Genomic DNA, 27,107 nt, shown 5'->3' with positions numbered 1-27,107 from the left:
TTATCACCAAATACATTTTATTTCCTGGCAGGCTGCTTTGCCTTAAACCAGTTGTGTAAATATTGAGAGTTGACAGTCATATTGTTAAAGGTGCATATGTTGAGTTTCAGGTTGTGGTGAAGTTGTTGAAGCTATGAGAGTCCTGGATGTGTTATGACCCAAAATATGTTAAATCCAGAAATGGCTGGTACAGGATACCATATTTTCAACTGATGATCAGTCCTGTCCATTTTCTCAGAAGTGGTGCCTGAGGGAATAGGGCAATATTTTAGCCTTCCCTCTATAAACATTAAGCGTCATGGTGGGTGACCTTTTGGTCCTTAAGTCTGCCATGCCCCAGGCCACCCCTGGAATGCTGGGCTCAGAAGCAGAGTCCCTTTCCACCACTCAACTTCAGAACAGGAAAATCATGCTGTTGGATCAGAGCACAAGATCCAGCTAGACAGCACTAGACTTCACCCAGGGGCCGACCAACCAAGTGCCTTCTGGAAGTCCAGAAAGCTGGCCTGAAAGTAAAAGCTTCCCAGCACTGCTGGTTCCAGCAACAGATGTTATGTTACATTGCCGATGAACTTGGAAACTCTGCATCATTCTTTCAATGTTTATTTAGCTATGATCCTGTTGTCCATGAGACATTCATATCCGTTTGTAGCAAAGGAAGGAGCCCTCAAATAGCTCAAATGTGGGCAGTAGCTTTCACACAGTATTGGTCCTGGCTCTTCTAAGCTGTATTCACGGACAGTGTACCCTTTTGGATGCATCCTGAAGTCATGCACCAGGAAGAATGGAGTCCTCCAAAGAGCAGAATGGCTTCTGGCAGTACATAAGACCAAATACATGTGTTCCGTTTCAGTGCAGGCTTCACAGCCAGTCAGACGCACAAAAGCCCGTAGCTGAGGGAATGCTTCACTGTAGTGTTGTAATGTTTACCGATGTTCAGTTCCAGAGATCAGGGAATTTTCTGTCTCAACATCAGCTATAAAAATCAAATTAAAAGTCTATTACGTAAGGAAGAACAAGGACCAGTTAGTAACAACATTCATTTAGCGTGGGGATGGGCAAAGTGCAGGCAATGTGATACATGATGCCCTGAGCCCTTTTTGTGCTCCCCAGTGTGATCCCTGTGCTTCCGGATTTCATTTCTTGTTTTAAAGGTAGCACTGATATAAAAATTTGGCAGCAATCTGCTCAATCTTCTGCTTGCTCTTTGCACCCCTTTCCTCCCATTGTTTACTGGCAGAGAAAACCTTTAATTATTCCTAACTACAGTCATTTTTCCAGAGTGCCTTTTAACGCTTGACTTTTTAAAAAAGACACTAGCTTTGTTATTTGAAGGGCAATCGGCTCTTTGCATTGCTGCTTCAACCACCTTAAAGAAATGTTGAGTGCTTATTTCTCAAAGTGGATTTAAATTATTCTATAATTAATTGACTCTGACTAAAACTTCAGGAGTTGGGGAGGGAAATATAAAACTACACACAGAAACACACACACACATTCTTATAAAACATAATACAATAGGGGAAATATCCCCATAGGCCATATCCTCTTTTGGAGTACAGACCTTGAGCTCCTGGACTAATAGAAAAGTGATCCATAACTCCATGGAAGTTGCTTATCCTTATTTTTGTGGAAAAGGACAAAAACATGAGCCTTGCCTGCAGATGCCATTTCTATCTAGCTGTCATGATGGCATAGCCTAAAACACATTAACACAAAGCCTATAGTTCAAACAAATTATTTTGTTAAAAAAACCTTTGACATGAAAATGGTAGGCTGAAAATGAGAGATGGGCACAAACTGCAGTTTGGCCGTTACGCCCAGTCTGGCACAGGGCCCGCACAGGTGTTCTGCAAGTGCTTAGCACTCCCCTCTCCTATTTCCTCTGCGTGAGGAGGCATGGCAGGGAAGCCCACTGTACTGTCTTTTGAGTGGGCAGCTGCAGGAGGAGATAGAGGAGGGAAGCGTGCCCTGCAATCAGTGAGTGGGCAAACGTGCTGAGAGGCAGGGAAGTGTGCTTTGGCTGGGGAATGGGCGAGTCCACAGAGGCGGCAGGAGATGGGAGTGTGCAGCACCTGTGGAACACCTGTGCAGGCACTGCACCAAATTGGGCCGAACTGCAATTTCTGCCCATCTCTACTGGAAATCAGCGTACATGTTTGTAAATAAATATATTTTGGTGTTGAATACCACACGAGTGACTCTGATCTATTTAAATTGCGGTTTTGTCACCGGCAGCTAGGGAATCCCACTTTTGGTGATGGTGGGGAAACAGGGCAATGTTAGGGGCTCACAGACCACAAAACTTAGCCCGGAGCATCACATTGTCCACCTATAGCCGTACAGCAATGATGCCTAGTAGCAGGATCTACTTTTTTTAAAAAATGGTTTGAAATGTGATGCTGGAGGAGACCTTTGCAGACACCCTGGACTGCCAGAAAGACGAACTGGTGGGTCCTAGATCAAATTAAGATCAACTGTCTCTCAAGGCAAAAATGTTGGAATAAGGCTGTCTTACTTTGGGCACATGATGACAAGGCAGGATTCTCTGGAAAAGTGGAAGGCAGCAGGAAAAGAGGAAGATCAAATAAAAGATGGATCAACTTCCTAAAGCCTTGCATTTGCAATTGCTGAGCAGGGCTGCTGAGGACAGGACATTTTGGAGATTGCTCATTTATAGGGTCGCCATCTGTTGGAGGCAACTTGAGAGCATATTAAGGACAAAGCAGGATCTACAATAATGATCCACCTACTGGAATGGAGCTTACCTGATCCTGTCATGTAAATTGCTCACATCAGTGGCGTTTTCAAATGTACCATGCCAATTTCTACAAAACTTCCTATCTGATTATCTGTTGTCCAGCAACTAATTTGATCAACGTTTCTTGGAGAATGAAGATACTCATTTGTATTGTAAAATGTTGCAAGATGCTCAGCCATCCAGACCAAACCAAGAGGATAGATTTTATTTATATCATGCTTAGAAGAAAATTTTAGTTTAGAGATTTAAATTAGGCATTTGTCAATACCTCACATTAATGGACTGAGGAACAGTTTTCTACTTACCATTGGTGCATACTGCTTCTTCCACACAAATACCTGCTAAAAATAATTTTAAAAATAATAATAAAGCCCAGAAGTGTTTTAAAATATTATTATACTATAATGTGTACATTTAATTGAATGTTTACATGTGGGGTTGCGGAGAGTTTGTTTATCTCCAGAAAGGTACTGGAATGATTGCAGTACAGTATATGCAAAATCCTCATGGGAGTAACATTTTGACAGATGAAGTAAGCTTTTTTGTGTAAACATTTCTGGTAGAATAAAAATGCTAAAGTTTACTACTCATCTTTATGTCATCTAATCTCTCCACTTTGCCAAACCACATTAGGTCTGCTATGTGTACACAAGAGCTGAGCAGGGCTGTTGAGGACAGGACATTTTGGAGGTCATTCATTCTTAGGGTCACCATACATTGGAGGCAACTTGATGGCATACCATACCCCTGTACAAGATTCTGTACTTCCACATTCACTGGTATATGTGTATGTATGTAAATCTGTGGTGGATGTGCGTATTAAGGTTCTATATTCTGGTATGGCATACCCGGTGTGCTGTAGTGGCTAGAATGATGGACTAAAACTCAGGAGACCTGGATTTGAATCCATGCTCAGCCATGGAAACTTACAGAGTGGGGAGGAGTGACCCTGATAAAACTTTAAATATCTCACTTACTTTGACAGCCTATCAGTTCTGACTTGATGGCAAGGAACACAGACACACATCCTGGATTACAGACCAGGGCTGGCATCGTCAAAACTACAAAATGGTACCAGGAACTGTAGAGCTTTTATACCCTGCAGCAGCCTTTCTCATTCCCAAAAAGCCATCTCTGAGGGCGATGAAACCCCTGAGATTTCATCACCTCAGAGATTTCATCACCCAGGTACAAAAACTGGTGATGTCTTTGGTATATACAGACAGCCTTTAAGTGTGCAGAGCACATTTTTGGACTCCAGACTAGAAGTCTAGCATTCAGACGTGTACAAAATAAGGAATAACGATCTTTAGACATATTGATGAATAAAATCAGGGGTGGGGACTTCAGTCACAGGACTTGCTGTCAAGTAGGACTTAAGTCACACTGGTGACTCAACTCAGGTTTTTCCCCCCAGTGACTCGGAGTTGACTTGTGACTCAGAATCCACCCACTCCTCACTTTTTTCCTTCCTTGTTTTTAATAGGGACTCAGACATGGGGTTTAGGACTCTGGACTTGGCCCCAAAGACTTGGACTCAGACTTGGGCCTCAGACCCAAAAGACTTGCCAATATCCCTGATTAAAACACTGCGCTGCAATTCAGAAAAATCCATGGTCAGGCTGGGACAACTTTTAGTAACAGAGGCCAGGCTGCAACAGGACTCTTTTTCTGGACCTTGCTGTTTCTGTCAGAAGTGGCAACACTTCCTGTCTGTCTCTTCTGCAACTCTCCATGTATCCTAAGAACATTCTGATGTCATAGGGGGCTTCAGCAAGATGCAGAGGGAAAAAAAAGTCCCAGTTTTACTGGTACTGGATATGAAAGAACACCACTAGGTATGGAAATGCACCACTGGATCCTTCCCAAAAGAACTAGAGTAAGTGCTGATGAAGTGGACTTCTCCAGGAAATCTCACATGAAAGAATATAAAAGTTAGTCTTTAAAGTGCCACCATGTTTTGTTTTGTTTTTACTCTTTATTTTTATTTCATTGTCCCCTAGAGTAAGCATATTATTGCTTTATGGGGTTAGAGTACATTCTGGTGACCCTGTGAATTACAGTAATGCTATCGGCAATCAAGTATTAGGTCTCCATTATGCTAGACATTATTGACATTCAGGCTGCCATACTGTTTAATTACTTGGGAGCAAACCCCACTGATGGTAAGATTGATATCTGAGTTGCTTTTGGAATACCATGGTGAGAGAAGCAACTATCTTGAGTTTCATGAAACTACCTATAAAGTGCTTATAATCAATATGCTAATGATACCGAAAGAGAATTTTTGAAAATAAAGCAAGCAAAACAAACATGTGCCCGTGTATGTGTTTGCAAGACAAGTGAGAGCTTGCATTAATTAGAATATGGGACTTATTCTCTGCATTCTTGGCCAATGCTTGTGTTGCAATTTCCTTTTCATTTGACTATGCCTTGCTGAAGCCAATGTTGCTATGACTGCAGGCAAGACATCAGATTTTTTTAAAAAAATAAATAAATAAATATCAACAGATGCTAAAAGGGCACATACTGAGTTTTGGAGCCAACAGCTATTCTTGTCAACTTAAACACAATCCATCTGCATGCCTGAAGGCAGCACAAAATCTAAGATGACACTAGTAAAAAAAAATCCTCTTCCTCTTTAGACACTGAAACTGCCTGAACCCTTCCTGCCTGATAATGATTTCAGGAGAGGTGGGCCAGGAATAGCTGTGGGGGCCCGCCTTCCCTAACCTCAGGTGTACTTGCATCCACTGATGAGCCAGGACAGGCTGAGCAGCCGTATTTCCTCACCGGTGCAGTATCTGTGAAAAGATCATTCTAGGGGGATGTATACTGTACTTGGCCTGATGTGCTCCTTCAGCTAACATCTTCATGAGAAGTTTCTCCTGCCCACTTTCTTGTTTTACAAAGAAAATGTCGCCTCCAGGGAACAGTCCCTCCCCCCCCCCATCGTCATCTGCCTTATTTGCCAGGTGGGAAACCGCCTATTCTTTGCTGATGTTCCCACCAGCACGCAGCCAGTTTTGCCACTGCTACTATGGCTGTTGCTTCCGGGAACTGCCTCCCCCGCCCCATATTTTTAAGCCAGACTCTCAAAAACACACACACACACACACACACACACACACACACACACACACACACACACACACACACACACACACACACACACACACACACACACACACACACACACACACACACACACACACACACACACACACACACACACACACACACACACACACACACACACAAAAGCAGCAAAATTACAGAGGACTAACTTGGCTTTCTGAAGCAGCAAATATATATATATTGCTGCTTCAGAAAGCCAAGTTAGTCCTCTGTAATTCTGTGATGAACTGCAATTGCTCCCACACATTACAGACCTCCTGCAATGGATGTCTTGCTTACTTACCAGCATATGTTCTTCCAGGACAAAGCCTTTTTTCCCAGCAGATGTACAGAATGACTGGAAGAATCAGAAGGAGCGCAAGAGTGCTCAGAATGGCAGGTCTGTGAGCTGGGCTGGCACTGAGTGCAGAGTTATTTCCAGAGCCTCCAGAGCTGTTTGTTTCAACTGCATAGAAAGAGGGGAGGATGGGGGGGGGGAGAGATCCTGTAACATTGCCTTCAGTCAGAACTGGGCTGCATATAACACATAGTTGTCTTTATGTTTGAAAATTCAATTTCAATAAACAAATAATAAAAATTCCCAAGAATAATCTCTTAGTCAACAACAACAGACTAGTATCTTCTTTCTTTGCAGAAAAGAAGAGAAATACCAGTTATCCAGAGAGTTCATGTAAGAATATTTCAGTTAATTCCCCAGGTTTCACAGTACCTTGCAAATTACTGTATTTTTCCGTGTATAAGATGGTCCATATATAAGACTCCCTCCCCTCCACTTTTCTAACACAAAATTTCTTTCTTCACAAGAAAGTGCTTTGATCCCTCCTTACTTCCATGTATAAGACAACCCTCAATTTTTAATCTAAAGATTTTAGATAAAAGTATCATCTTATGCACAGAAAATTCTGGTGCCTTGTTTCCCAAAAATAAGACCTAACCTGAAAATAAGCCCTAGTATGATTTTTTAGGATGCTCGTAATATAAGCCCTACCCCCAAAATAAGGCCCAGTGAAGTGAAAGCCCGCCCTCCACCATGGTGCAGCAACCAGAAGATGACATGGCTGTGTCTGGCTGTGTACATGAACAAAAATAAAACATCCCCTGAAAATAAGCCCTAATGCATTTTTGGAGAAAAATTAATATAAGACCCTGTCTTATTTTCGGGGAAACACGGTATCAACACGACAAGATCTTAAAGTCTGGACCATGAACAATATTCTGCATATTTGATGCAACAATAGAATTAGATGCGCACACACTCATTGACTTAGGTATCTGGCTGCAGAGCCAGAAGTTGGGAGCTCCCCATTATGCATCCTAGAAGAGTGAGCCTGTGTGTCATTGGGCAAGCTGCACAGTCCCAGGGCTCCCCCAGAAGGTGGGAATGGTAAATCATTTCTGAATATTCTCTACCTGGAAAACTCTGAAAAGGGTCTCCATAAGTCAAAATTGACTTGATGGTACACAGCTATTATTATTATTATTATTGTACCATACATACCCATACTTAGACAGCCCATATATTTAAAAAATCAGCAACATATTTCTGTCTTTCATTACAAACATATTTTTGTACATGCAAAACTGTTTAGAGATAACATATAAGGCTAAACTTACAGATAGTAGTGATACTTTGGAGCAGTCGCACATTTTCAATGGTGCATTCTAACTTTATATTAGAAGCTGATTTAATTTTAATTGTACTGGAAATACTGAAAGTCCCATCTGGCTCTGAAGTCGCAGGCTGTTCAGTGATATTGTAGAGGCTGTTGTCCATCGGAATTGTCCAATGAAGTTTCGGTTCTGGAAATCCATGGCTAGAATTGCAAGTAAATGTCATTTCATTCCCAAGCCTTGTTATGGTTGGTTTGCTGTAGTTTGCTAGGGGGAAAAAAGGTGATATAATCTTTTGACAATGGCATTTTCATAGTCATTTTTGGTAGTGTTGTGGTTGTAAGAGGCTTGTGGGAAGGAATGTGAAAACATGGTACATCTAACAAACTAAGAAAGGTATTAGTAGCAAGCTAGTACAGAAAATATTGGGTCCCTCTTCATCAGTCCCTTGCACGGCTATCAGATTATGGATTTTGGCCACTGGCAGGTCAGACTGAGTCCACAGTTGCAGGTTCCTCTCCCATGGATTACACCAATACATGAGTTGTGCCCAACATCTTATGCCAGAAGTCTCGGCTTTGTTGACAAACAATAACACAAGAAGCAATGCAAAAAGGCAGGGAAGGTGTTGTGAGGAGTGAACTATCGCCCACCCCCACTTTCCAAAAGTAGGAAATAGCTTTATACTAATTTTGCTTTATCTAGTTCAGTACTGTCAACTCTGCTTAACACGGTCTCAGACACAGGCTTTCCTCATTAGCTGTTACCTGATGCTTTTCGGTAGAGAACTTCTGGCTTTCTGGATACAAAGCATTTAATTGACTAGTAGGTGGGCTATTTCTGTGTCCCACAGGCATAATGTATCCCCTAATTTTTTAATTTAATTTTAAAAAGGTTTTGGCCCCAAAAGTCCCCCAGTGCCTTTTAGGGAGCATGGAAGGGCATTTCACCAGGTTCCAGAGACCCTCCAACACCCCCTGAAAACATTGTAAATTTTAAAAGTCTGTAGGGGTGCATTAAAGGATTCAAGGGATTTCAATTTTACCTCCCCTTTTTCAGTTGAATGAGTTTTTCAGCTAACAACAACAAAATTGAACTAGCTATAAACGTATAGATTTATGTTTTGGGGCTACAACTCTCAGAATTCTTCTCACAGCAATCTGCTAATTTCTAGTACCAATCTGTATCCTACATAACCACTGCATTTTAAGGACAGACAGACAGACAGATAATGAAACAAGTTTTCAAATTAACTCCTTTGGCCAAGGAACACCCCCTTTACCAGCATTCTGGAACGTGACCCTTAGGCTGCCAAAGAAAATCTGAAAAATGCTCACTCACTCCTGCATTAAGATGTGGTCTTGGACTCTCTAATCATTTGAGTCTCCCTTCCAGACTAATCCCATTATTTCCATGGCCTGCCCATGAAAGGTTCTTGTTGTTGTTTAGTCATTAAGTTGTGTCTGACTCTTCGTGACCCCATGGACCAGAGCACGCCAGGCCCTCCTGTCTTCCACTGCCTCCTGGAGTTTGGTCAAAGTCATGTTGGTCGCTTTGGTGACACTGTCCAACCATCTCGTCCCCTGTGGTCCCCTTCTCCTCTTGCCTTCCCTCTTGCCCAACATCTGGGTCTTTTCCAGGGAGTCTTCTCTTCTCATGAGATGGCCAAAGTACTGGAGCCTCAGCTTCAGGATCTGTCCTTCCATTGAGCACTCGGGATTGATTTCTTTCAAAATGGATAGGTTTCTTCTCTTTGCAGTCCAGGGGACTCTCAAGAGTCTCCTCCAGCACCACAATGAAAGGTATCGATCAGCAAAGACTCAAGCTCTCTCCTGTGAGGCTTGCAGGGATGACTCCTCCCCAGTGTCATTGCATGGTGACATGGTATAGACTGTAAAGGTGAAGGGAACACTCCCTGATGCTATCTAGAGCTTCAACAGAGCCCTTTTGTTATTCAAACGACTTTGTGCAAGAGCCAGGTCCTTGGAGTTACATGGGGGGGGGGAAGAAACAATGGGCAAAAATACAGCAAGACTCTGGAATGCATACATGTGGTTGCTTGCAAGAATTCAGTTTTTGCTGTGCTTCTTTTTAGTCCCAATGTCCACAGAATCAAGAAACTCCAGGTAAGTTTCAAACAGGATTTCTCAATGCATTGTGAAGCCAAAAGTGGCCCAAAGATTCCCTGTTTATTTTCCAGGATCCAAAGGGCATAGCTTTCATCTTGGTTTGTCCCAGTTATTGTCCTGTGCTATTATTATTCTCAGTGTCAAGAAAAGTGTTGCAGGGTATGATCAAAATATCCACAGCAGTAACATTTTAAACCTGGGGAAGAACTCTGAATGCAACACACCCTTCCCATGGAAGGTGGTGTGTGTGTGTGTGTGTGTGTGTGTGCGTGTGTGTGTGTGTGCGTGTGTGTGTACGTGTGTGTGTGTGTGTGTAATGCCATGCTTTGGCTGATGTGGTACAAAAACATTTCTCAATAGTTATGAATTAAAAGGATACATACAGAACACTAATGATTGTCCGAACATGTTTTCCCCTCCTCTATCACTCTCTGGCACCAATAAAGCTTTACATAGGAAAAGCTCATCTGGAGTTTATAAACATTTACTGAGAAAAGAAAGTGCTTACCTGCCACTTTGAGGGCTGTGCTTGCCTTATGATCCAATTCAAACTCCATTGTTTTATTTCTCTGCACAACACATTCATAAGTGCCCTCATCTCCAGGAGTGACATTCCATATTTCCAGAGAAAAGGTTTCGTTATTAAACAGAGTCCTGCTTCTGAATTCTTCACAGTATTTCGGTGCCTTCTCACGCTTATTAGGAAAATGGGCATTGACAAGGCAAGACTTACTATTTGCTTGCCATAGTACTCGAAGTTTATCTAATGACTTTTCATCAGCATAACGACATTCCAGTTCAACACTACTTCCTAGTATGCCAATAACTTCATTTTCATTGGCTGTAAAAAGAAAAACAGGACATAAATCACTGAAGAAACACACTGAAGTATCTAAATTAATATCACAGGGGCTCCATTTCCATCCATTTTCACTGAAAATTTTCACTGCTGGTGACAATGAGGAAACTGGGATAAAATATGACAGTAAACCCTAACACCCTCCATAGTAACAGGACTGAAAAGTCATAATGTTTATACATACAGTGGTGCCTCGCTTAACGAGCACACTGTAGAACGCCAAATCCACATAGCGATGGCCCCAATGGGCGAAACTCGCATAGCGAAGGTCGGTAAGCGTTTCGCTTACCGACCTTCGCTTTGCGACCCGCAGACCAGCTGTTCGGCAGCTCCAAAATGGCCGCCGGAAGCCCATAAATGGCTGCGTGCAGCGTTTTCACGCCCTCGGTAAGCGAGGGGAGGGCATGAAAATGGCTGCTGGCCATAGGAAAACATCGCTGAACGGTGAGTTTTCGGCCCATTTGGAACGCATTAAACGATAAAACAATTAGTTTCTTGATCCGTTCAGCGATATTTTCACATAGCGAGGGTTAATCTGGAACGGATTAACCTCGCTATGCGAGGCACCACTGTATTTAGAAGGGATTCCTGATTCTCCTCTGAATAAGAGCAAGCAATCAGCTTTCTTTCCAACATTTTAGATTCATCAGGAACTTACAACTTAGGAACTCAGAGCAAGAAACTTTTAAAAAAAGTGATACAAAAATTAATTAATAATTGATTATATGCTGTTGATTCCAATTTATGGCAACTCTTTCCAGGTTTTACTATGTACGGGGTACTCGGAAATGGTTTACCATCCTCTTCTACTGAGGGTGCTCTAGGACTGTAGTTTGTCCAACGCTACATAGGCCGGCTTTTGCCCCCACAAGACACAGTGGGGAATCAAACCTCGACGCTCTGGCTCTGCAGTCCAGTATCCAACTCACCCAACTCACTGAGTTATTCAGCCCACCGCAAAATATTGCAGGATACAGATGTGATCAGATGGTGATATAGGATCATGGTTGATTGTGCTGGAAAGGGTTGCTTTGCTGGGAGTAATCTCCCTTAAAGCAACCCCTCTGTGAGTACAAGAATTGCTGCAGCTCAGATCCGAAATAGTCATTCTGCCTCTGGACTAAAAAAGGTCCAGCTATTTCCTTTATGTTATCTGATCACTTGAAAACAGCTTACAGAAGTGGTCCAAAATGCAAACTATTTGTCCATCTTATCACACCCTTTTTTGTTTTTGTTTTTTAGTCATTAAGTCATGTCTGAGTCTTCGTGACCCCATGGACCAGCGCACGTCAGGCCCTCCTGTCTTCCACTGCCTCCCGGACTTTCATCAAAATCATGTTGGTAGCTTCGATGACACTGTCCAACTATCTCGTCCTCTTCTCCTCTTGCCTTCACTCTTTCCCAACATCAGGGTCTTTTCCAGGGAGTCTTCTCATGAGATGGCCAAAGTATTGGAGCCTCAGCTTTAGGATCTGTCCTTCCAGTGAGCACTCAGGGTTGATTTCCTTCAGAATGGATAGGTTTGTTCTCCTTGCAGTCCAGGGAACTCTCAAGAGCCTCCTCCAGCACTACAATTCAAAGGCATCAATTCTTCGGCGATCAACCTTCTTTATGGTCTAGCTCCCATCACACCCTTGGTCAGAATTATATATTTGCCACTTTACAGGAAGGACAAACTTTATGCCACACATTCAAGGCAGGGATTGGCAACTCCAGGAAGAGACAACAATCCTGAGTCAGTAACAACCCAGATTGGTTGTTCTGGATTTTTTGGGCTCTTTGGCCGTGTTCTGAAGGTTGTTCTTCCTGACGTTTCACCAGTCTCTGTGGCCGGCATCTTCAGAGGACAACAACCCAGATTCTTTCCATGCCTTTATCTTCTTTTGTCATTGGGATGGACAGCAGTATGTGGTAAGGTAAAGCAGAAATTTAGAGGAAAGCCAGCTTGATTAAACTGTAGTCCAAGAAAGTTACTTTCTCAAGTTTTGATATTAAGCAAGGATAAGAAACGGTACCACGCTACATTACGTGCATACTCCCACATAATGTTTTAAAGTGCTTTTGTTTATAGTTCGACAACTCTCCCGGAACCTTACAAAGAGGATATGATAACTTTGACAATTTTCATTAACTTGATCTAAGGATAAGAAGCATTGTGAATGTAACTTACCACTACCAGGTCTCTGAAGCCAAAGAAACAAGACTACGACTCCAAGGCTAGGGCAAAATGAGAAGTTTATGAGGCAAGGTCACATTATTAGAACTTTGAAAAATATGTCTGAAGGACTACTAGATATTGGTAGAAAAAATTATAATAATGAGATTCATATTCATATGGCAGTGGTTGTTGTTGCTGTTGCTGTTCACACATTATTTCAACACAAAACCCTGTAATTAGACTGTCTGATATTTTATTTATGGGGAGAGAACTGAGACTCTAGGCACTTAGTGCACATTTACCTGGACCAAGGTTCCACCCCCACTGCCAACTTTTATTATTCTTTGGAAGTATACAACAAGAGGAAAGAAAAGCCAAAAGGAAGGAAGGAAGAACAGAACGGTGGAAGGAAAGAATGATGCAAGGAAGCAAGTAGATCGCTGGGCAGTGAGCAAATCCTATTGCATAACTTTGCATAAATCAGATTAGGGGGCTGGAAATAATTCATTTCAATTAATTTAAAGCTTCCAGTCTTCCCCCTTCATTGGCTGGTTAGCTCAGTGAGTTAGGTATCTGGCTGTGGAGCCAGAGGTTGTAAGTTTAGTTCCCTGCTTTGCATCCCAGAAGAGCCAGTTTATATTATCTTGAGCAAGCCACATAGTCCCAGGTGCCCCTGGAAAATGGCAAACCACATCTGAGTGTTCTCTGCCTTGAAAATCTTGGAAAAAAGTAGTCATAAATTGTGTGTCAGAATTGACTTGACAGCATGCAATTATCATCATCATCATCATCATCATCATCATCATCATCATCATCTCTTTTCAGATTCTGAGGCTCTTAGGGTTGCCTTTTGCATTAGGGAATCTCCTGAGAACTTCAAAATCTGAAGGAGGGAGAGCTTTCAATAGTCAAAAATCACTGGTAGATCACTGGCAGCAGTCTTGATACCACCGGTGGTAATCCAGTGGTGATTTTTGACTACTAAAAGCTCCCCCACTATATTTCAAACCTCCCAAATGTTTCCCTAGGCAAACGGGAGCATCAGAACCTGAAACTTGTAGACAGGCAGAGTGGAATAGGAAGCTTTAAATTAATTTTTTAAAATTATTTCCAGTACCTAGATCCAATTTATGCAGGTGAAACTGCACCAACATGACTTTTGCCCATAGTCTCTTAACTCTTATTCCTACGACCTAATTCATTCTCACGACCCCAACCCTCTTCTGCATTTGTTTTTTTTAAAAAAACAAAAGTGCTTACATTTATTAATTCATTCTATCCTTTAAAGTTTTGGGGAGAGAAACAATATTGCTTAAAAACCATTTATAAACAACACAGCTTCAAAGATAGCATGCATTTTAAGCATCATTCAAAATGGTATTTTCTAAAAAACACAAAAGAACAAACTTAAAAAAAAACAATAATCCTTCCATTATATCCATAAAATGTTTAGGCTCAATTCATATGCTCTTGCTGCAAAGTGGTAGCAGCCGGCCAGTCTGCCTCTAGGTGGACATGCCAATAGTTGGGTATTCATTGGAGATGGCACCAAAGAAGCCAAGGACACTACTTGGAAGACCAACATGAAGAGCATTTGCACATGCTACCAATATGGCAAGGGCTCGACTACACTAGAGAAGTATTTTGGGACTGTTATTATCATAAATACGTAAGTACCGTATAAACTGGGTCCACTTTGTGGCTTCCCATACTGGTCACATCAGTATAAAAGCTTAGTGAGCCATAATTTTTCTGAGATGCAGAATTTTTGTGTGTAAAGACTACAGAGAATAACATTACTGTGGGGTCCGCCCAGGTCATGGATATTAATGTGCTATCTGCATGTGCCAATGAGAGTTGCTGGAGAGGCGGAGTCACAAGATATAAGAGTCTCAACATGAGGAGGAGACAGGAGGATGGTGGATTTGGATTTTTGGGGAGACAGATTGTTAAGCAAGAGCTGATGTGTAGCAAACCGATGAAGATCATTAAGGGCTGTTTAGTTCAGAACAAACAATGTTGGCTTAACTTTTATTCTTTGTTATAATAAACTATTTCTGCTTTATATAAAATGACATGTTGTCTGGACCTCTGTCATTAACATTGAAAGTTGTTGTGAACAACTGGTGGCAGCTGAACAGCTCGTGGTGTGAGCCTTTGTTTGGCGAAACAATCAAGGGGTGCATGGGGAATGCAACAATTACCCTAAGTTGAAGGAGAAGAAGTTTTCAAGCGCAGTTACATCTGATCTACAGTCATTTGTATCTAGGGTCTTAAGTAGTCCCTAGTAACCTTGGGAGCAATATACAGCCTTTAGCCAAGAATTGGCTGGCTAGTTTAAATGGATGTGATACTAACTCCTTCTCATTCTGACCACTTGTCCAGTTACAATAAAAAGAAGCAAATATAGCCACAGCTGGCAAAATTTCTACACAGGAGTCTAGGCTAGGGATGGGGGAACTATGCCCACCAAAGTGTTTCTGAACTGTAACTTCCACCATCCATGCCTGAGCTTTGCACATGCTGGTTGGTGAGGATGGAAGTTAGACTCAGTCAACATATTCTCTCTGTGTATTTTTAAATAGTGCATTTATAAATACTTCTATGATTCCAGGGAGGCAACACCCTCCTTCCTGCCCATATAGATACCTACTCCAGGCTTTTCACTTTTCCCTTCTGCTTGTTAAAGAAAAAAAGCATGCTGCTTATATACTGCCCCATAGGGCTTCAAGCACTCTATGGGCAGTTTACAATTATGCAGGCTACACATTGCCACCCCCTTTCCCACAAGCTGGGTACTCATTTTACTGACCTCAGAAGGATAGAAGGCTGAGTCAACCTTGAGCCGGCTACCTGGGATTAAACCCCGGGCTCAGTTTTGGGCTACAGTACAGCAGTTTAACCACTGTGCCACAAGGCTCTTAACTTAGTCACTCAAGCACAAGTTTCACACAGAAGTTTCAGAATTAGACTGACGAATGTTTTTAATTTTCTAGAAGCAACAGCTGCTTATTAATTTCAAGGTAAATATAAATTATTACATATTTTTGGCTTTCATTTTTTGTAGGTTTTTAATAAGTTACTTGCTACACGTATGCACTTTATTTTCTTTTTGTTATGAACTAGAAGTGAGGGGGCAGAAGAATCGTTTGAGTTCTAAAGGGGTTTTTGAATGTTATCACCAACACTGAAAACTCTTTTTTACATCCTGTGTACAGATCTGGCTCAGTCTTAGTTCTACTCAGAAGGCTCTGCCTTTCTTCACAACACCCACTGATTCTTCAAGTTTGTGCTTTCAAGTAACTTCCCTCAGTTATCAAATTTTGCCTCATTTCCTTTAGCCACCCATTCTTTTGCCCAACCTCCCTTGAATTTATCCTTTCCCCATCCTCATGCCCAGCATGCATTCTTATTGGTCCTTTCTTATTTTGCTTCCTCTACTTTTTTTCTCACACCTCATTCCATCCCTACCTGTTCTTAAGATATCTCCTTCATAATCTGTTGCCTAGTCTGCGCTTTTTTCCCAACAAGATTTTGGCTTCTGAGTCCTAATCTTTAAATTTGTTGGACTTTCCAATCACCAGCTCTCCATGAAGTCAACTTTCAATGTCAGCCAAACCAACAACCCTCCTTTTCTCATGAAATCTGCCCCAAACTGTTCTTTTTGTATGAAACTAAACATTTCAAGCCATCACAACAACTGGAGGCTTTATTATTACAAATGATGGCTGGGTTGACCCCTTATTCCCAGATCCTAAACATTTGTTCCAGTATCATTTCCTGTTTTATTGAAGCAACATCACTGTAATACTGAAATACCCAGGAACATGTTTTGTAATTGGCCAATGAGATGAAAAATGGAATACTTTCTGCTATCAGAAAGAACTATCAAAATAGAATAAGAAGTCTGAAGAAATATTAGCAATACTAGGGCTTGACCACACCTGGCAAAGGAATCCCAGTTATACTGATATGGCTGTATTTTTTTTAGATCATTTCTGATCACACAACACATTGACTCAATTTCCCAGCCAGTGATTTATTTCTGGTTTATTTTCTCTTCGCCAGGAGGGTTGTTTTGTTCTGTACTGATGATGAATTGCTTAATTCTTTATAGTGTCATCGTATGCGAACATTGCTGTTAATTTTTTTTCTTTGCTAAGGGATCAGTTTTCTGGGTGCTGTGGCCACTTCATTGCCACTTTGCCTCTACCCTTTTTCCCCCTTTTCTTTTCTTTTAAAGGTATATCAACACATCAGCAGTAACAGCCATTGCTGCTAACAGAATTAACATGAACATATTGCTCAGAAGGAGGCAGCTTGAAGGATACAGCCTACGCCCACCACCACCACTTTGTGGGTGAAAGAGGGCTTGAGAAGAGACACTTCCTGCTTTTAACTGTAAAGAAAGAAGAGTTGCATCTCCTTTCTCTTTTTAAATGTACTCTTAAAGATACTTTACAAATCTTTCAAAACTTATTTCCTCCTCCAGATGCTGTGCAAAAGACTTGCAAAGTATGCTGCTGATTTATTTTCTTTGCAAAGGGGTTGAGTGAAGGAGGGAAAGGGAAAAAGGGAGGAGGAGGAGCGAAGCCTTGGACCTCCTATGTACTAATTTTATTATTTTTTGTAAAGGTGTAGGGGCATTTATTGCCCCAAGAAGCAGTAGAGGAAATGAACCGATACAAAATTAAGAGCACAGTAGCCTACTATAATGGTTCAAATAGAATGAAATGAATAAAAAACATGAATACTCTCACCGGTGTGTGTGTGTGTGTGTGTGTGTGTGTGTGTATGTATGTACATATATATATATACATACAGTGTGTGTGTGTATATATATATATATATATATATATATATATATATATATACACACACACACACACACACACACACACACACACACACACACACACACACACATATACACAAAAATAAATGTACCGGTACAATAAAGGTATGGAAAGATTTGGTAGAACAGGGGTTCTTTCGGCAGGTGTCATTAGGCCCTTAGCTACATTTCCCAAGGACATGGGTTTTTAGACAGTATTATTCTTGAACACAATGTAACACAATTGTCTTATCTTAGCTGTACTTTTGTTTCTAGTAACATTTATTTTTTAAAAAAAACATGTTATTTTTGTGGGTTTTGAAGCATGTGGAAATGGAGAAGCCTTTTTAAAAACCTCCATAAGTTTTTTAAAAAGTTTGTCAGTTTGATTCATGTGCTGCTTATTCATGAGCCTCGTGGCACAGTGGTTAAACCGCTGTACTGCAGCCAGAACTGTGCTCACAACCTGGGGTTCAATCCCAGGTAGATGTCTCAAGGCTGACTCAGCCTTCTATCCTTCTGAGGTCGGTAAAATGAGTACCCAGCTTGCTGGGGGGGGGGGCAATGTGTGGCCTGCATAATTAACTTGTAAACCACCCAGAGAGTGCTTGAAGTGCTATGGGGTGGTATATAAGCAGCACGCTTTGCTTTTTTGCTTTTAGTATTCCCACTTGATCTTTTTTTTTTTTTTGGTGATGTGGCTAACCGCTTGCATAGCAATGAAAATACGTTTAGTATTTACGTTTACTAAAACGAAGTATTTCAGAGCTGTCAAGAGACTGGCAAATGGGAGGATGGTGGTTTCAGTCACCTTTGAAATTTGGGTCTGTTAGCTTGTGCTGAGTAAGGGCAGGCCAGAAGAAAAGGGAAGCAATTTCCTGCTGATTGCAAGGGTTTTGCCAGCTGCCTCTTATCAGGGTGAAAGAAGGAATTTCCAAGGTAATAAAACACTCTTCCCTGATACCAAACTTTCATGAGGACATGGTTTCAGTTGAGAAAAAGGGAGTGGGAAAGAGTGAAGTTACTTTAGAAAGAGTTACTTGCTTCTGATAGCCAATAATAATAATCTAGTTCTGTTAGCCAATAATAATCAAGAAGGATAAAGATTCAGCCACTCTGGTGTTATGGTATAGCCCTGATTTCTGCTGTTTGGGAAATGGTAAGCAAACTGTGTATGCTTAAATCAAGGTTATTGCTGGCTATCACCACTTGAATCCCTAACCCCTCCCTGGAGACTACACACAATGCTTTCAGTAACATGTTTCCGTTCCTTGCCTCAGACACAAGAAAGGAGGTAAAATTATCTATCTCTTTATTTTCAAGCCATACTTTTCTAAACCTTAGCAATAAGTTTCAACAGGAGTAGAAGAAAATACCTCAGAAAATACTAGAAGGTGACAGAGGAAAAAAGGGTTTACCAGCCCACAGGTTCAAGCTTGTCCTGTCAAGAGATTTAAACACTCAACGTGCTTTGGCTAGTGAAGTGTATTCACAGGAGTATGTAACATCAGATTTCTTCTCCCTCCACAATCAAGAGGAAGAAGGAAAATGGAAGAAGCATTATCAACCCCAAACCCCAGCAGCCTTTAAATATTTTTATTCCTCACTCTATTAGGATGTGGGAGAATAGTTTTTGTCATTCAGTTCAGAGCTAGGTCAACAAATTACAATTCATCTGCTCAAGACAAATCTTGTGGCAGCTCCTTTCCTCTCTTACTTCCTACCATATCCCTTTCTTTTGAGTAAAGGTCCCTGAGGCATTTAATTCAGATTAAGAAAACAAGGAGAATTACTTCTCTGAACTAATTTCTTCACATCCAGGGTTAGAAAAACTTGTCTTTGGGGCTTCTCTCTTTTCCCCCCTACTTGAGCTCTCATCCTTTCACCTATAATGCTCCTTTTTCTGTCTCCCCCAAATCTCCTTCCTATCCTATCCCCAAATGTATCATACAAAACCCAACCAAATTAAAATTACCCAAAATAAAAAAAGGATATGAGAACACTGTGGCAACTTAAAGACTAATTGCTATGGTTTAATATGAGCTTTCATGGATCAAGTCCACTTCCTCAGACATAACCATAAGACTATATGACTGTTGTATTTATACACAGACCTATGATTAGGTGGGAATACAGATAATGGACAAAGTGACAATGGTTTGTCAATAACAGAATACTTAATTCTGTTACTTTCAATTCTCAGTCTAAAAGAAAACAATAGCATAGTTGACACAAGTAGGAAACTGGGAATCAATGTAGTTCACATTTGGTAATGACTTAAGAACCTTTGACTCATATCTGTATTCTTTCTGCCGAAACAAGACCAGAAACAGACTGTGGTACTGATGATGAACTATTAATACCAACTTTAGATTCAAGGTGAAAAAGAAAACTAAAAGTATCCTAGTGCCAAAATATAATTCAAACAACATTCGTGATTAACTTAAAAGTCACATAAAGAACATATTTGTGTTACTAAATTCAACTGAGTGTGAACAAGAAGAACTGTGTATTGAAATCAGATATATTATTAGGGGAAAATACAAAAAGGCAATTTCTGTAGTAAAAAGAAAAGAAAAATCTAGAGGGAAGAGACACTTAAAGTTGTAAAGGACAGGTAAGAAGCAAAAGTAAAAGGTAACAGAATAGGAACCCTGAATGCAGCTTTTCAGCGACTGTCATATAAAGATAAAGAGAACTGTTAAAATAAACAATATAAAGAAACAGAGAACAAAAAAAGAGGGAAAACAAGATTTCTTTCAGAAGATCCAAGAAATCAAAGGGAAATTTAAGCATAGATTAATAATTCTGGAAGACCAACAGCGAAGCACACCATCTGGCCAGGAGAAAATCAAGAGAAGATGGGAAGAATATACTGAAGACCTATACAGAAGACAAAAAAGGATGATAGATACCTTTGAAGAGCAATTTTCTGATGAAGAACCTGCAATTCTAGAAAGTGAATTCAAGAGAATGCAAGGGAAAATTGGACAAGCATTTATCAGATTTGCTTTGATTTAGATTCCTACACTGAAGAGGGGTTGGACTTGATAGCCTTATAGGCCCCTTCCAACTTAATTATTCTATGATGTTCTGAAACCTCTTCTGAAAATATAAGGAAGAAATAAATCACCCGGGTAGATGGGATACAGATAGAAGTGTTTCAAGCCACAGAGACAGAATCTGTCAAAATCTTAACAAGAATATGCCAGCAAATAAGAAAAATAAAACAATGGCCCACAGATCATTTGCTTTAATTTTCCATTCAAGGAAAGTGACCTCAAGGTGTTGCAACAAAGGCTTTTACCTTATACGGGAGAGAAATGCCTGATGTTCAAGCTGGATTCTAAAAAGGAAGAGGCACTTGGGATTATATTGCAAATATATGCTCACTACTGGAGTACACCAAAGAATTTCAGAAGAAGATTATTGGGAGAGGTTACTGTGCAGGAAGATTTTATAGTCTTCACTACAGCAGAGCCTTTGACTAGGTGGGTCCAGAAAAACTATGGATTGTTCTGAAATAAATGTGTATGATTCAGCATTTGTTTTCCTGATGTGTAACCTGTATTGGGGACAAGGAGCTACTGTTTACAGAATATGGAGATACTGAATGGTTTTTTACCCCATTACTTGTTCAGTTCATATGCAGAGCATAACACACTGAAAGCTGGACTGGAATTGGATGAAAGAGAAATGAAATTTGTTGAAATAAACATCAATAATTTATGCAGATTTCACCATCTTACTGGCTGAAAGCAGCAATGACTTGAAATTACTTTTTGTGAAAGTGATAGGGCCAAAGCAGGACTGTAGTTGATCATAAAGAAGATGAAAATCATGATTACAGAAAAACCACATAACTGATGTTGATGATGAAGAAATTGAAGTGGCTAGACATTTGATATACCTTGGGTTCAGTCATTTATCCAAATGGAGGCTGTAGCCAAGAAATCAGAAGACGGAGACTCAGAAGGGCAGTAATGAAGGAATTACAAAGATTATCAAGGATATGTCACTGGAAACCAGGACCAAACTTATCCATTCTATTGTATTTGCAATCAGTATGTACGGGTGTTAAAATATGGACAGTAAAGAAGACTGACAGAGGAGAGCTTTGTAGATACCCTGGACAGCCAGAAAGATAAACAAATGAATCCTAGATCAAATCGAGGCTCAATTATCTTTCGAGACAAAAATGATAATGATAATGATAATGATGATAATGATGATGATGATGATGATGATGATGATAATAATAATAATAATAATAATAATAATAATAATAATAATAATAATAATAATAATAATAATAATAATAATAATAATAATAATAATAATAATAATAATAATAATAATAATAATAATTTATTGTCATTGTAAGTATATACACAGTATACCCATACAACGAAATTCACAATGATGAAACTAGGGCTGTCCTACTTCTGGCACATCATGAAAAGGCAAGATTTTCTGGAAAAGACAATAATGCTGGGAAAGATTGAAGGCTGCAGGAAAAGGGGGAGACCAAATATGAGATGGATTTACTCCCTAAAGGAAGCCACAGACTTGGGTTTACAAGAGCTGTACAGGGCTGTTGAGGGCAGAACACGCATTCATAGGGTCGCCATAATTTGGGGTCCACCTGACAGCAGGTAACAACAACATCTGTACATGCCTTATCTCAGCTTTGTCTCTTTCCAGTTTGGTTTTATAGTGTGTTTTCCTCCCCCAAATGGTGACCTCCAGGTCACTCAAAGAGGGTTCAGAAAGATTGAAATGTTCTGAAACAGTTTTTTGTGTGTTACGATTCATGATGTAAAGATTTATGTCGATTAATTTTTTTGAGTGGAAATTATCCTGTTTTTCCTATGTAGAGTGCAGAAGGGTGTTGTTGGCAAAAGATGGCATACGTCACATTAGCAGAGGAACAAGTAAACCCACCCCTGATTTTGTGTTTGACATTGTTGGGGCCTGTAATTGTTTTGCCAGAGTAGATGTGGGGATTTTGTAGCAAGGTTTAATTCCCATCTCTGTATTACCACTGTGTAATCCATGTGTACACAGGTGCCAGTTCTGACTTGTTTCTAAACTGAAACGGAAACAGCTGAGGTAAGGTATATAAGTATATATGGTAAAAATCTGTTTAAATAGACTGAACATCAAAGATCAATTAAGTAATTGAAAAATGTCAAATCCTACACAGATTTCCTCAGTTTGCCACTTGTATCAACCTGCAAACTGTTAACTGAAACTGACAGCCTGTTCCATTAGTATTGAACCATTGTTATTTTTTCTTCATTATCTGTATCCCCACCCAGTATCCAACAACTTGTAAATATGAGAATCATATAGTTTCACTCCTACATCTGAGGAAGAGTTAGCCTTTAAGGTGTCACAATGTCTGTCTGTCTCTGTCTTTCTTTTGGTCTGATCCCTCTCTCCAAACACTTTCCTAGCTCTTCACAGCTCCCAGACTTGCTTCAGCTAACATTCCCATGTTTATCAAGAGCTAATCTGGGTGTGTGATGCAGTGATGACAGATTGGCTTGGATTGGTGGAGCTAAGTGGCCTTATTACACCAACCACAACAGGTCAGAGGTCTTTTGTTTCTCACTAGCATCCTCACTACATGGCCCCTGCTCAGCTAGCATAGTTATTTCTAGGGCTGTAAATGCTGCTTTCTGCTCAGACAGTTTGTAGATTATTTTGAACATTTAGGGGAAAATCTAGTACTTACATTCATAAGACACAAGTGGGGGCATCAAGCAAAATGTTGTAGTAAAGCAAAGTGTGCTGCTTATATACTGCCACACAGTGCTTAAGGCACTCTCTGGGTGATTTACAATTTAATTATGCAGATGACACATTCCCCCCCCCCCCCCAGCTGAGTACTCAGTTTACCAGCCTTGAAGGCTGAGTGAACCTCAATCTGGCTACCTGAGATTGAACCCACACTGTGAACAGAGTGTTGGCTGCATTACTGCGGTTTAATCACTGCAGCACGAGGCTCCTCATGGTATGGTGTGTCTCTAGTCCACAATAAGCAGGATATAAGGGTGAGAGTCCCTTTAGATTCATCACTACATCACAAGGCAGTGAGTGCCACAGCTTAACCTTGTTCTGCACAAAGAAGCATTTTATCTCATCTGTTCTAAATTTCTCTCCATTCAGTTACACTAAATGAGATTGGGTTCTGAGGAGAGAGATTCAGGAGAGGTAAAAGGAACTACACGACTCTTTTCACCAAGTGCAGGTGATGATTGTCACCAACAACAAATCGACCGGCAGGTGTGCTCTCAGACCTGCCTGAACCTTGTCACTTGCCTGTTTGTGCAGTAAATTTCACAGGGAACAAAACTGGGGTACCAACCAATCTCCCAATGGACATCATTTGAACTAGCCTTCTGCAGAAACTTGAAAAGCTCCATGGATCAGTGGAATGCCTATTGTACAGAAAAGGTGGCTGCTGGCTTCATACAGGAGAATAATCCACTTTGCTACTCCTTGCCCAGGTAGGTGACCTGTGGCATGAACAGGAAATGTAAAAGGGATTCATGTGTAGCTCCCAATGGCCTTGACATTCTGATGCTGGGCAGGAAAAAAAATGGCTTTCATGTGTGTTTATTTGACCTTGAGTGAAAAACCTAACAATGGATGCCACACAAGCCCTGTTCAGGCATTCTCTCTCTGTTTCCTGGACAGAGGGGAGCTCTCCAGTGTTGTTGTTCTCCTAGGTGTGAGGAGGAGATCCTCCAGTACCTATGACAGCTCCTCATGGGAAATTAGGACACCCCCCCCCCAAAAGCAGGGTCCCAATTCAGGGGCAGAATTCCTATGGACAGTCCACGAGTTGCCTATTCAGACTTGTTGCCTTTCAAATGTCTGAGAGTGACAACATCAGAAACAGGGCTGGGGCTGGGCTGCTTCCCATTAGGGTGACCTGAAACAGAGGCAGAATGCCTGATCAGGGCTAGATGCCTCTCCTTCTTTCAAACATCAGGGCCCAGTCATGGGGTGGGAAACTGGGATGGGGGCAGGGCCAGCACAGTACACCAGCTAGCTATGGCTTACAAGGCCCATGGGTATTAGGCTAAACAGCCAATGGTGTGGCATTATAGTCCAAAAACTGTAATAGTGAGCCACAGCTATCCATTTAAGTATACACACCTATGTAATGCCTGAACAGGGCTAAATTTGGGAACCTCTGTTGCTTAGCACAGGTGGTGCAGTAGGAACATTTGTGAGTATGAGGCGGGGTAAGGGACTCTGGACATTGTAGCCCCACCCCCCTTGAATGGCCAAAGTCTCCACACTATAGACAGACCTTCCCATATCAAGACACTCTGAACAATACACTGTGTGATTGTCCATCAGTGAACTTTGCCATGGGAAGATGATACACAAGATGATAGGAAAACATGGAATTCCTGGCCCCTTGGCAGCAGCAGACTAACTCTTGAAAAGATGGACAGGAAAGAGGAAGACGCCCAACAACACTTATTCTTCCTACAAACGTGTTACTGAGTGTACTGTTATTTCCTGACCCTCTTTTCAAGACTTAATCTGCTGCCGTCGCCAAGGGGCCAAAAGTTCCATCTATTCTTGATTCATCTTGATCAACATAAGTGGATTTTGGTTATGAAAGAAGGAAGTTTCTTAAGGCAGATATGTAACACACCTGGCTTAACTACACTCTGTAAGGCAAACCTGGTCACCACAAAGGAGATATTTTTGAATCAGGCATAAATCATACTATTCTGCACTTGCTAGGAAAACTAATAAGTTGGTTACCAGATCAAATCTCTCCAGTCCGCTCTCCCTTATTATGGAGGAATCTCGTGAGAGTGAATGGAAGAAAAATATCAGGACCAAAGTACATACTTTTGCAATGTCATCTGATCTCTAATGGACCACTGCTTATGGACCAGTGAGGCAAAAAATTCATTAGAACAGCGCCTATACAGTATTGAGCATCAAAATAATTTGTCTGCCACCAATAAATCACGCCCTTGGTATGATGGCTCCATGATAAGTCCTTCAAAAACAATGGCACAATATCTGCATATGCAAACAGCTCCAAAATACATAAGGTCCTTTTCATGCGCAAGACTTAATGTCATGCCTTCAGCACCACCTGAGGGCCGTTTCAAAGGAATCCCATTACAAAATTGCCCATGGGATGAAGAGGTTGAAATGCTGCCCCATCTGCTGTTTGGTTCTTTCTATAGAAAGGGGCGCAAAGAGCGAATTTAGCCCTGGTTAGTTAAGAAATCAGGTTGTCATCTGATTTCTATGTATCTTTTCTCCTTGTGGATGTAGATAAACAGGGGATGGCACAGTCAGCTAAATTTCTAGCAGCAGCAATTCAAATTAGGCCAAATATGATTTTAAAATAGTAACTCTTCATAGATCTACTTGCTTAATTTTGGCATTAGCATACTGTATGTATCTGATATATATGCATGGGTTACCTTGATTTTATATCTTTGTAAATTTTGTATTTATCTTGCTAATGCCTATGGCTAATACAAATAAAATGCTATCTCTTTTAATCAGGCATAAATCCCACTTTTCTGCACTCTCCAGGAAAACAAAGAAGTTGGTTACTAGATCAAATCAAACTTGAACTCACTCTCAAAGCAAAAATGACTAAATTAAAGCTTTCACACTTTGGGCACATCACAAGACTAGACAATAGAAAATACAATAATGCTGGGGAAAACCAAAGGCAGGAGGGGAAAAAATACTGAACATGCAATGGATTAATCCAATAAAGGAAACCACCACAGGTTCCTAAGGGTAGGACCTAAGTAATAGGATTTTTAGCAGTTCGATGTGCCCTGACAGCACAGAAGAACCACATGTTCATACAGTTAAGGGGCATCTTACATAAGTGTGTTACCTTGAAGCACTGCATCCCATTGAACCTTGCGAAATATAGGCTTCCTCAGGAGGAGTATCTCCCACATGGCTGGCTACCCATGCCCCAGAATAAATGTGTAGCCCTGTGGGAGCTAATCCTCCGGTGGGAAGTCTATATTTATTTATTAGTGTGAATAAACAAATAGGCAGGCAGCGCTGCAGTAGAATCTTCCTTCCTTCCTTCCTTCCTTCCTTCCTTCCTTCCTTCCTTCCTTCCTTCCTTCCTTCCACCGGCCACTTGGCCGAGGCCACTCTGTGCTGTATGCCCGGGTGCCGAGACTTTTTGCGCAAGGGAGGGAGAGGGGGTTTCGAGACCGTCCCGTCTGCTCTCCACCCTCCCGCATCTCCCCCCCCCCTTTTCAACAATCAAACTTTCTCCGCGGGCACGAAGAGGCTGCCACCTCTGGTGAGCAAAGAAGCCCCGGAACGCAACCCAACGAACAAGGAAGTCAGCCGCCCTCACCACCACCACCACCACCCCATCCCGTCGGAGTCGGCCAGGGGACCCGCTCACCTTCTGCTCGCCATCCCGAGCGGGACCACATCGGGGAGAGCCCCCGCCGGAAAGCTCGGGGTTCCCCCTGCGCAGCCTCCGGCCGGGGGGGGGGGAAGAGGTGAGCCAGCAGGGCAGCGGCAGAGCCTCCTGCGGCCGCCCGCGATGACAGCTTCGCTGCTGGCCGGAGGGCTCCCGG

General features: G+C 41.4%; 1 protein-coding gene across 4 annotated transcripts; it reads right to left on the bottom strand.

Moving 5' to 3' along the window:
• On the bottom strand, positions 1–27,107 carry ICOSLG (inducible T cell costimulator ligand). 4 transcript variants are annotated; one of them, XM_020783961.3, is made up of 7 exons: positions 26,930–27,076; positions 12,669–12,715; positions 10,148–10,480; positions 7,514–7,777; positions 6,183–6,344; positions 3,067–3,102; positions 1–976 (listed from the first exon to the last, which is right to left on the bottom strand). In XM_020783961.3, the coding sequence occupies exons 1-7, from the start codon at positions 26,941–26,943 to the stop codon at positions 927–929; spliced, it is 906 nt and encodes a 301-aa protein (XP_020639620.3). In that variant the 5' UTR covers positions 26,944–27,076; the 3' UTR covers positions 1–926. The 4 variants fall into 4 exon arrangements, with proteins under 4 accessions (XP_020639620.3, XP_078246636.1, XP_020639622.3 ...); XM_078390510.1 differs by having other exon boundaries at positions 3,067–3,099; XM_020783963.3 differs by lacking the exon at positions 12,669–12,715 and having other exon boundaries at positions 26,930–27,107.

This window comes from Pogona vitticeps, chromosome 3 (genome assembly GCF_051106095.1).
Source record: "Pogona vitticeps strain Pit_001003342236 chromosome 3, PviZW2.1, whole genome shotgun sequence".
Lineage (NCBI taxonomy): Eukaryota > Metazoa > Chordata > Lepidosauria > Squamata > Agamidae > Pogona > Pogona vitticeps.
This window is presented reverse-complemented; position numbering and strand designations above follow the sequence as displayed.

Bases quoted from the DNA above. Each gene is read 5' to 3' on its own strand.
- ICOSLG (XM_020783961.3), bottom strand. The intron at 3,103-6,182 runs GTAAGTAAGCAA...AATTATTTTTAG, and splicing joins TCCTGGAAGAACATATGCTG to CAGGTATTTGTGTGGAAGAA. The intron at 977-3,066 runs GTAAGTAGAAAA...TGATTTTTATAG, and splicing joins AGAAGCAGTATGCACCAATG to CTGATGTTGAGACAGAAAAT.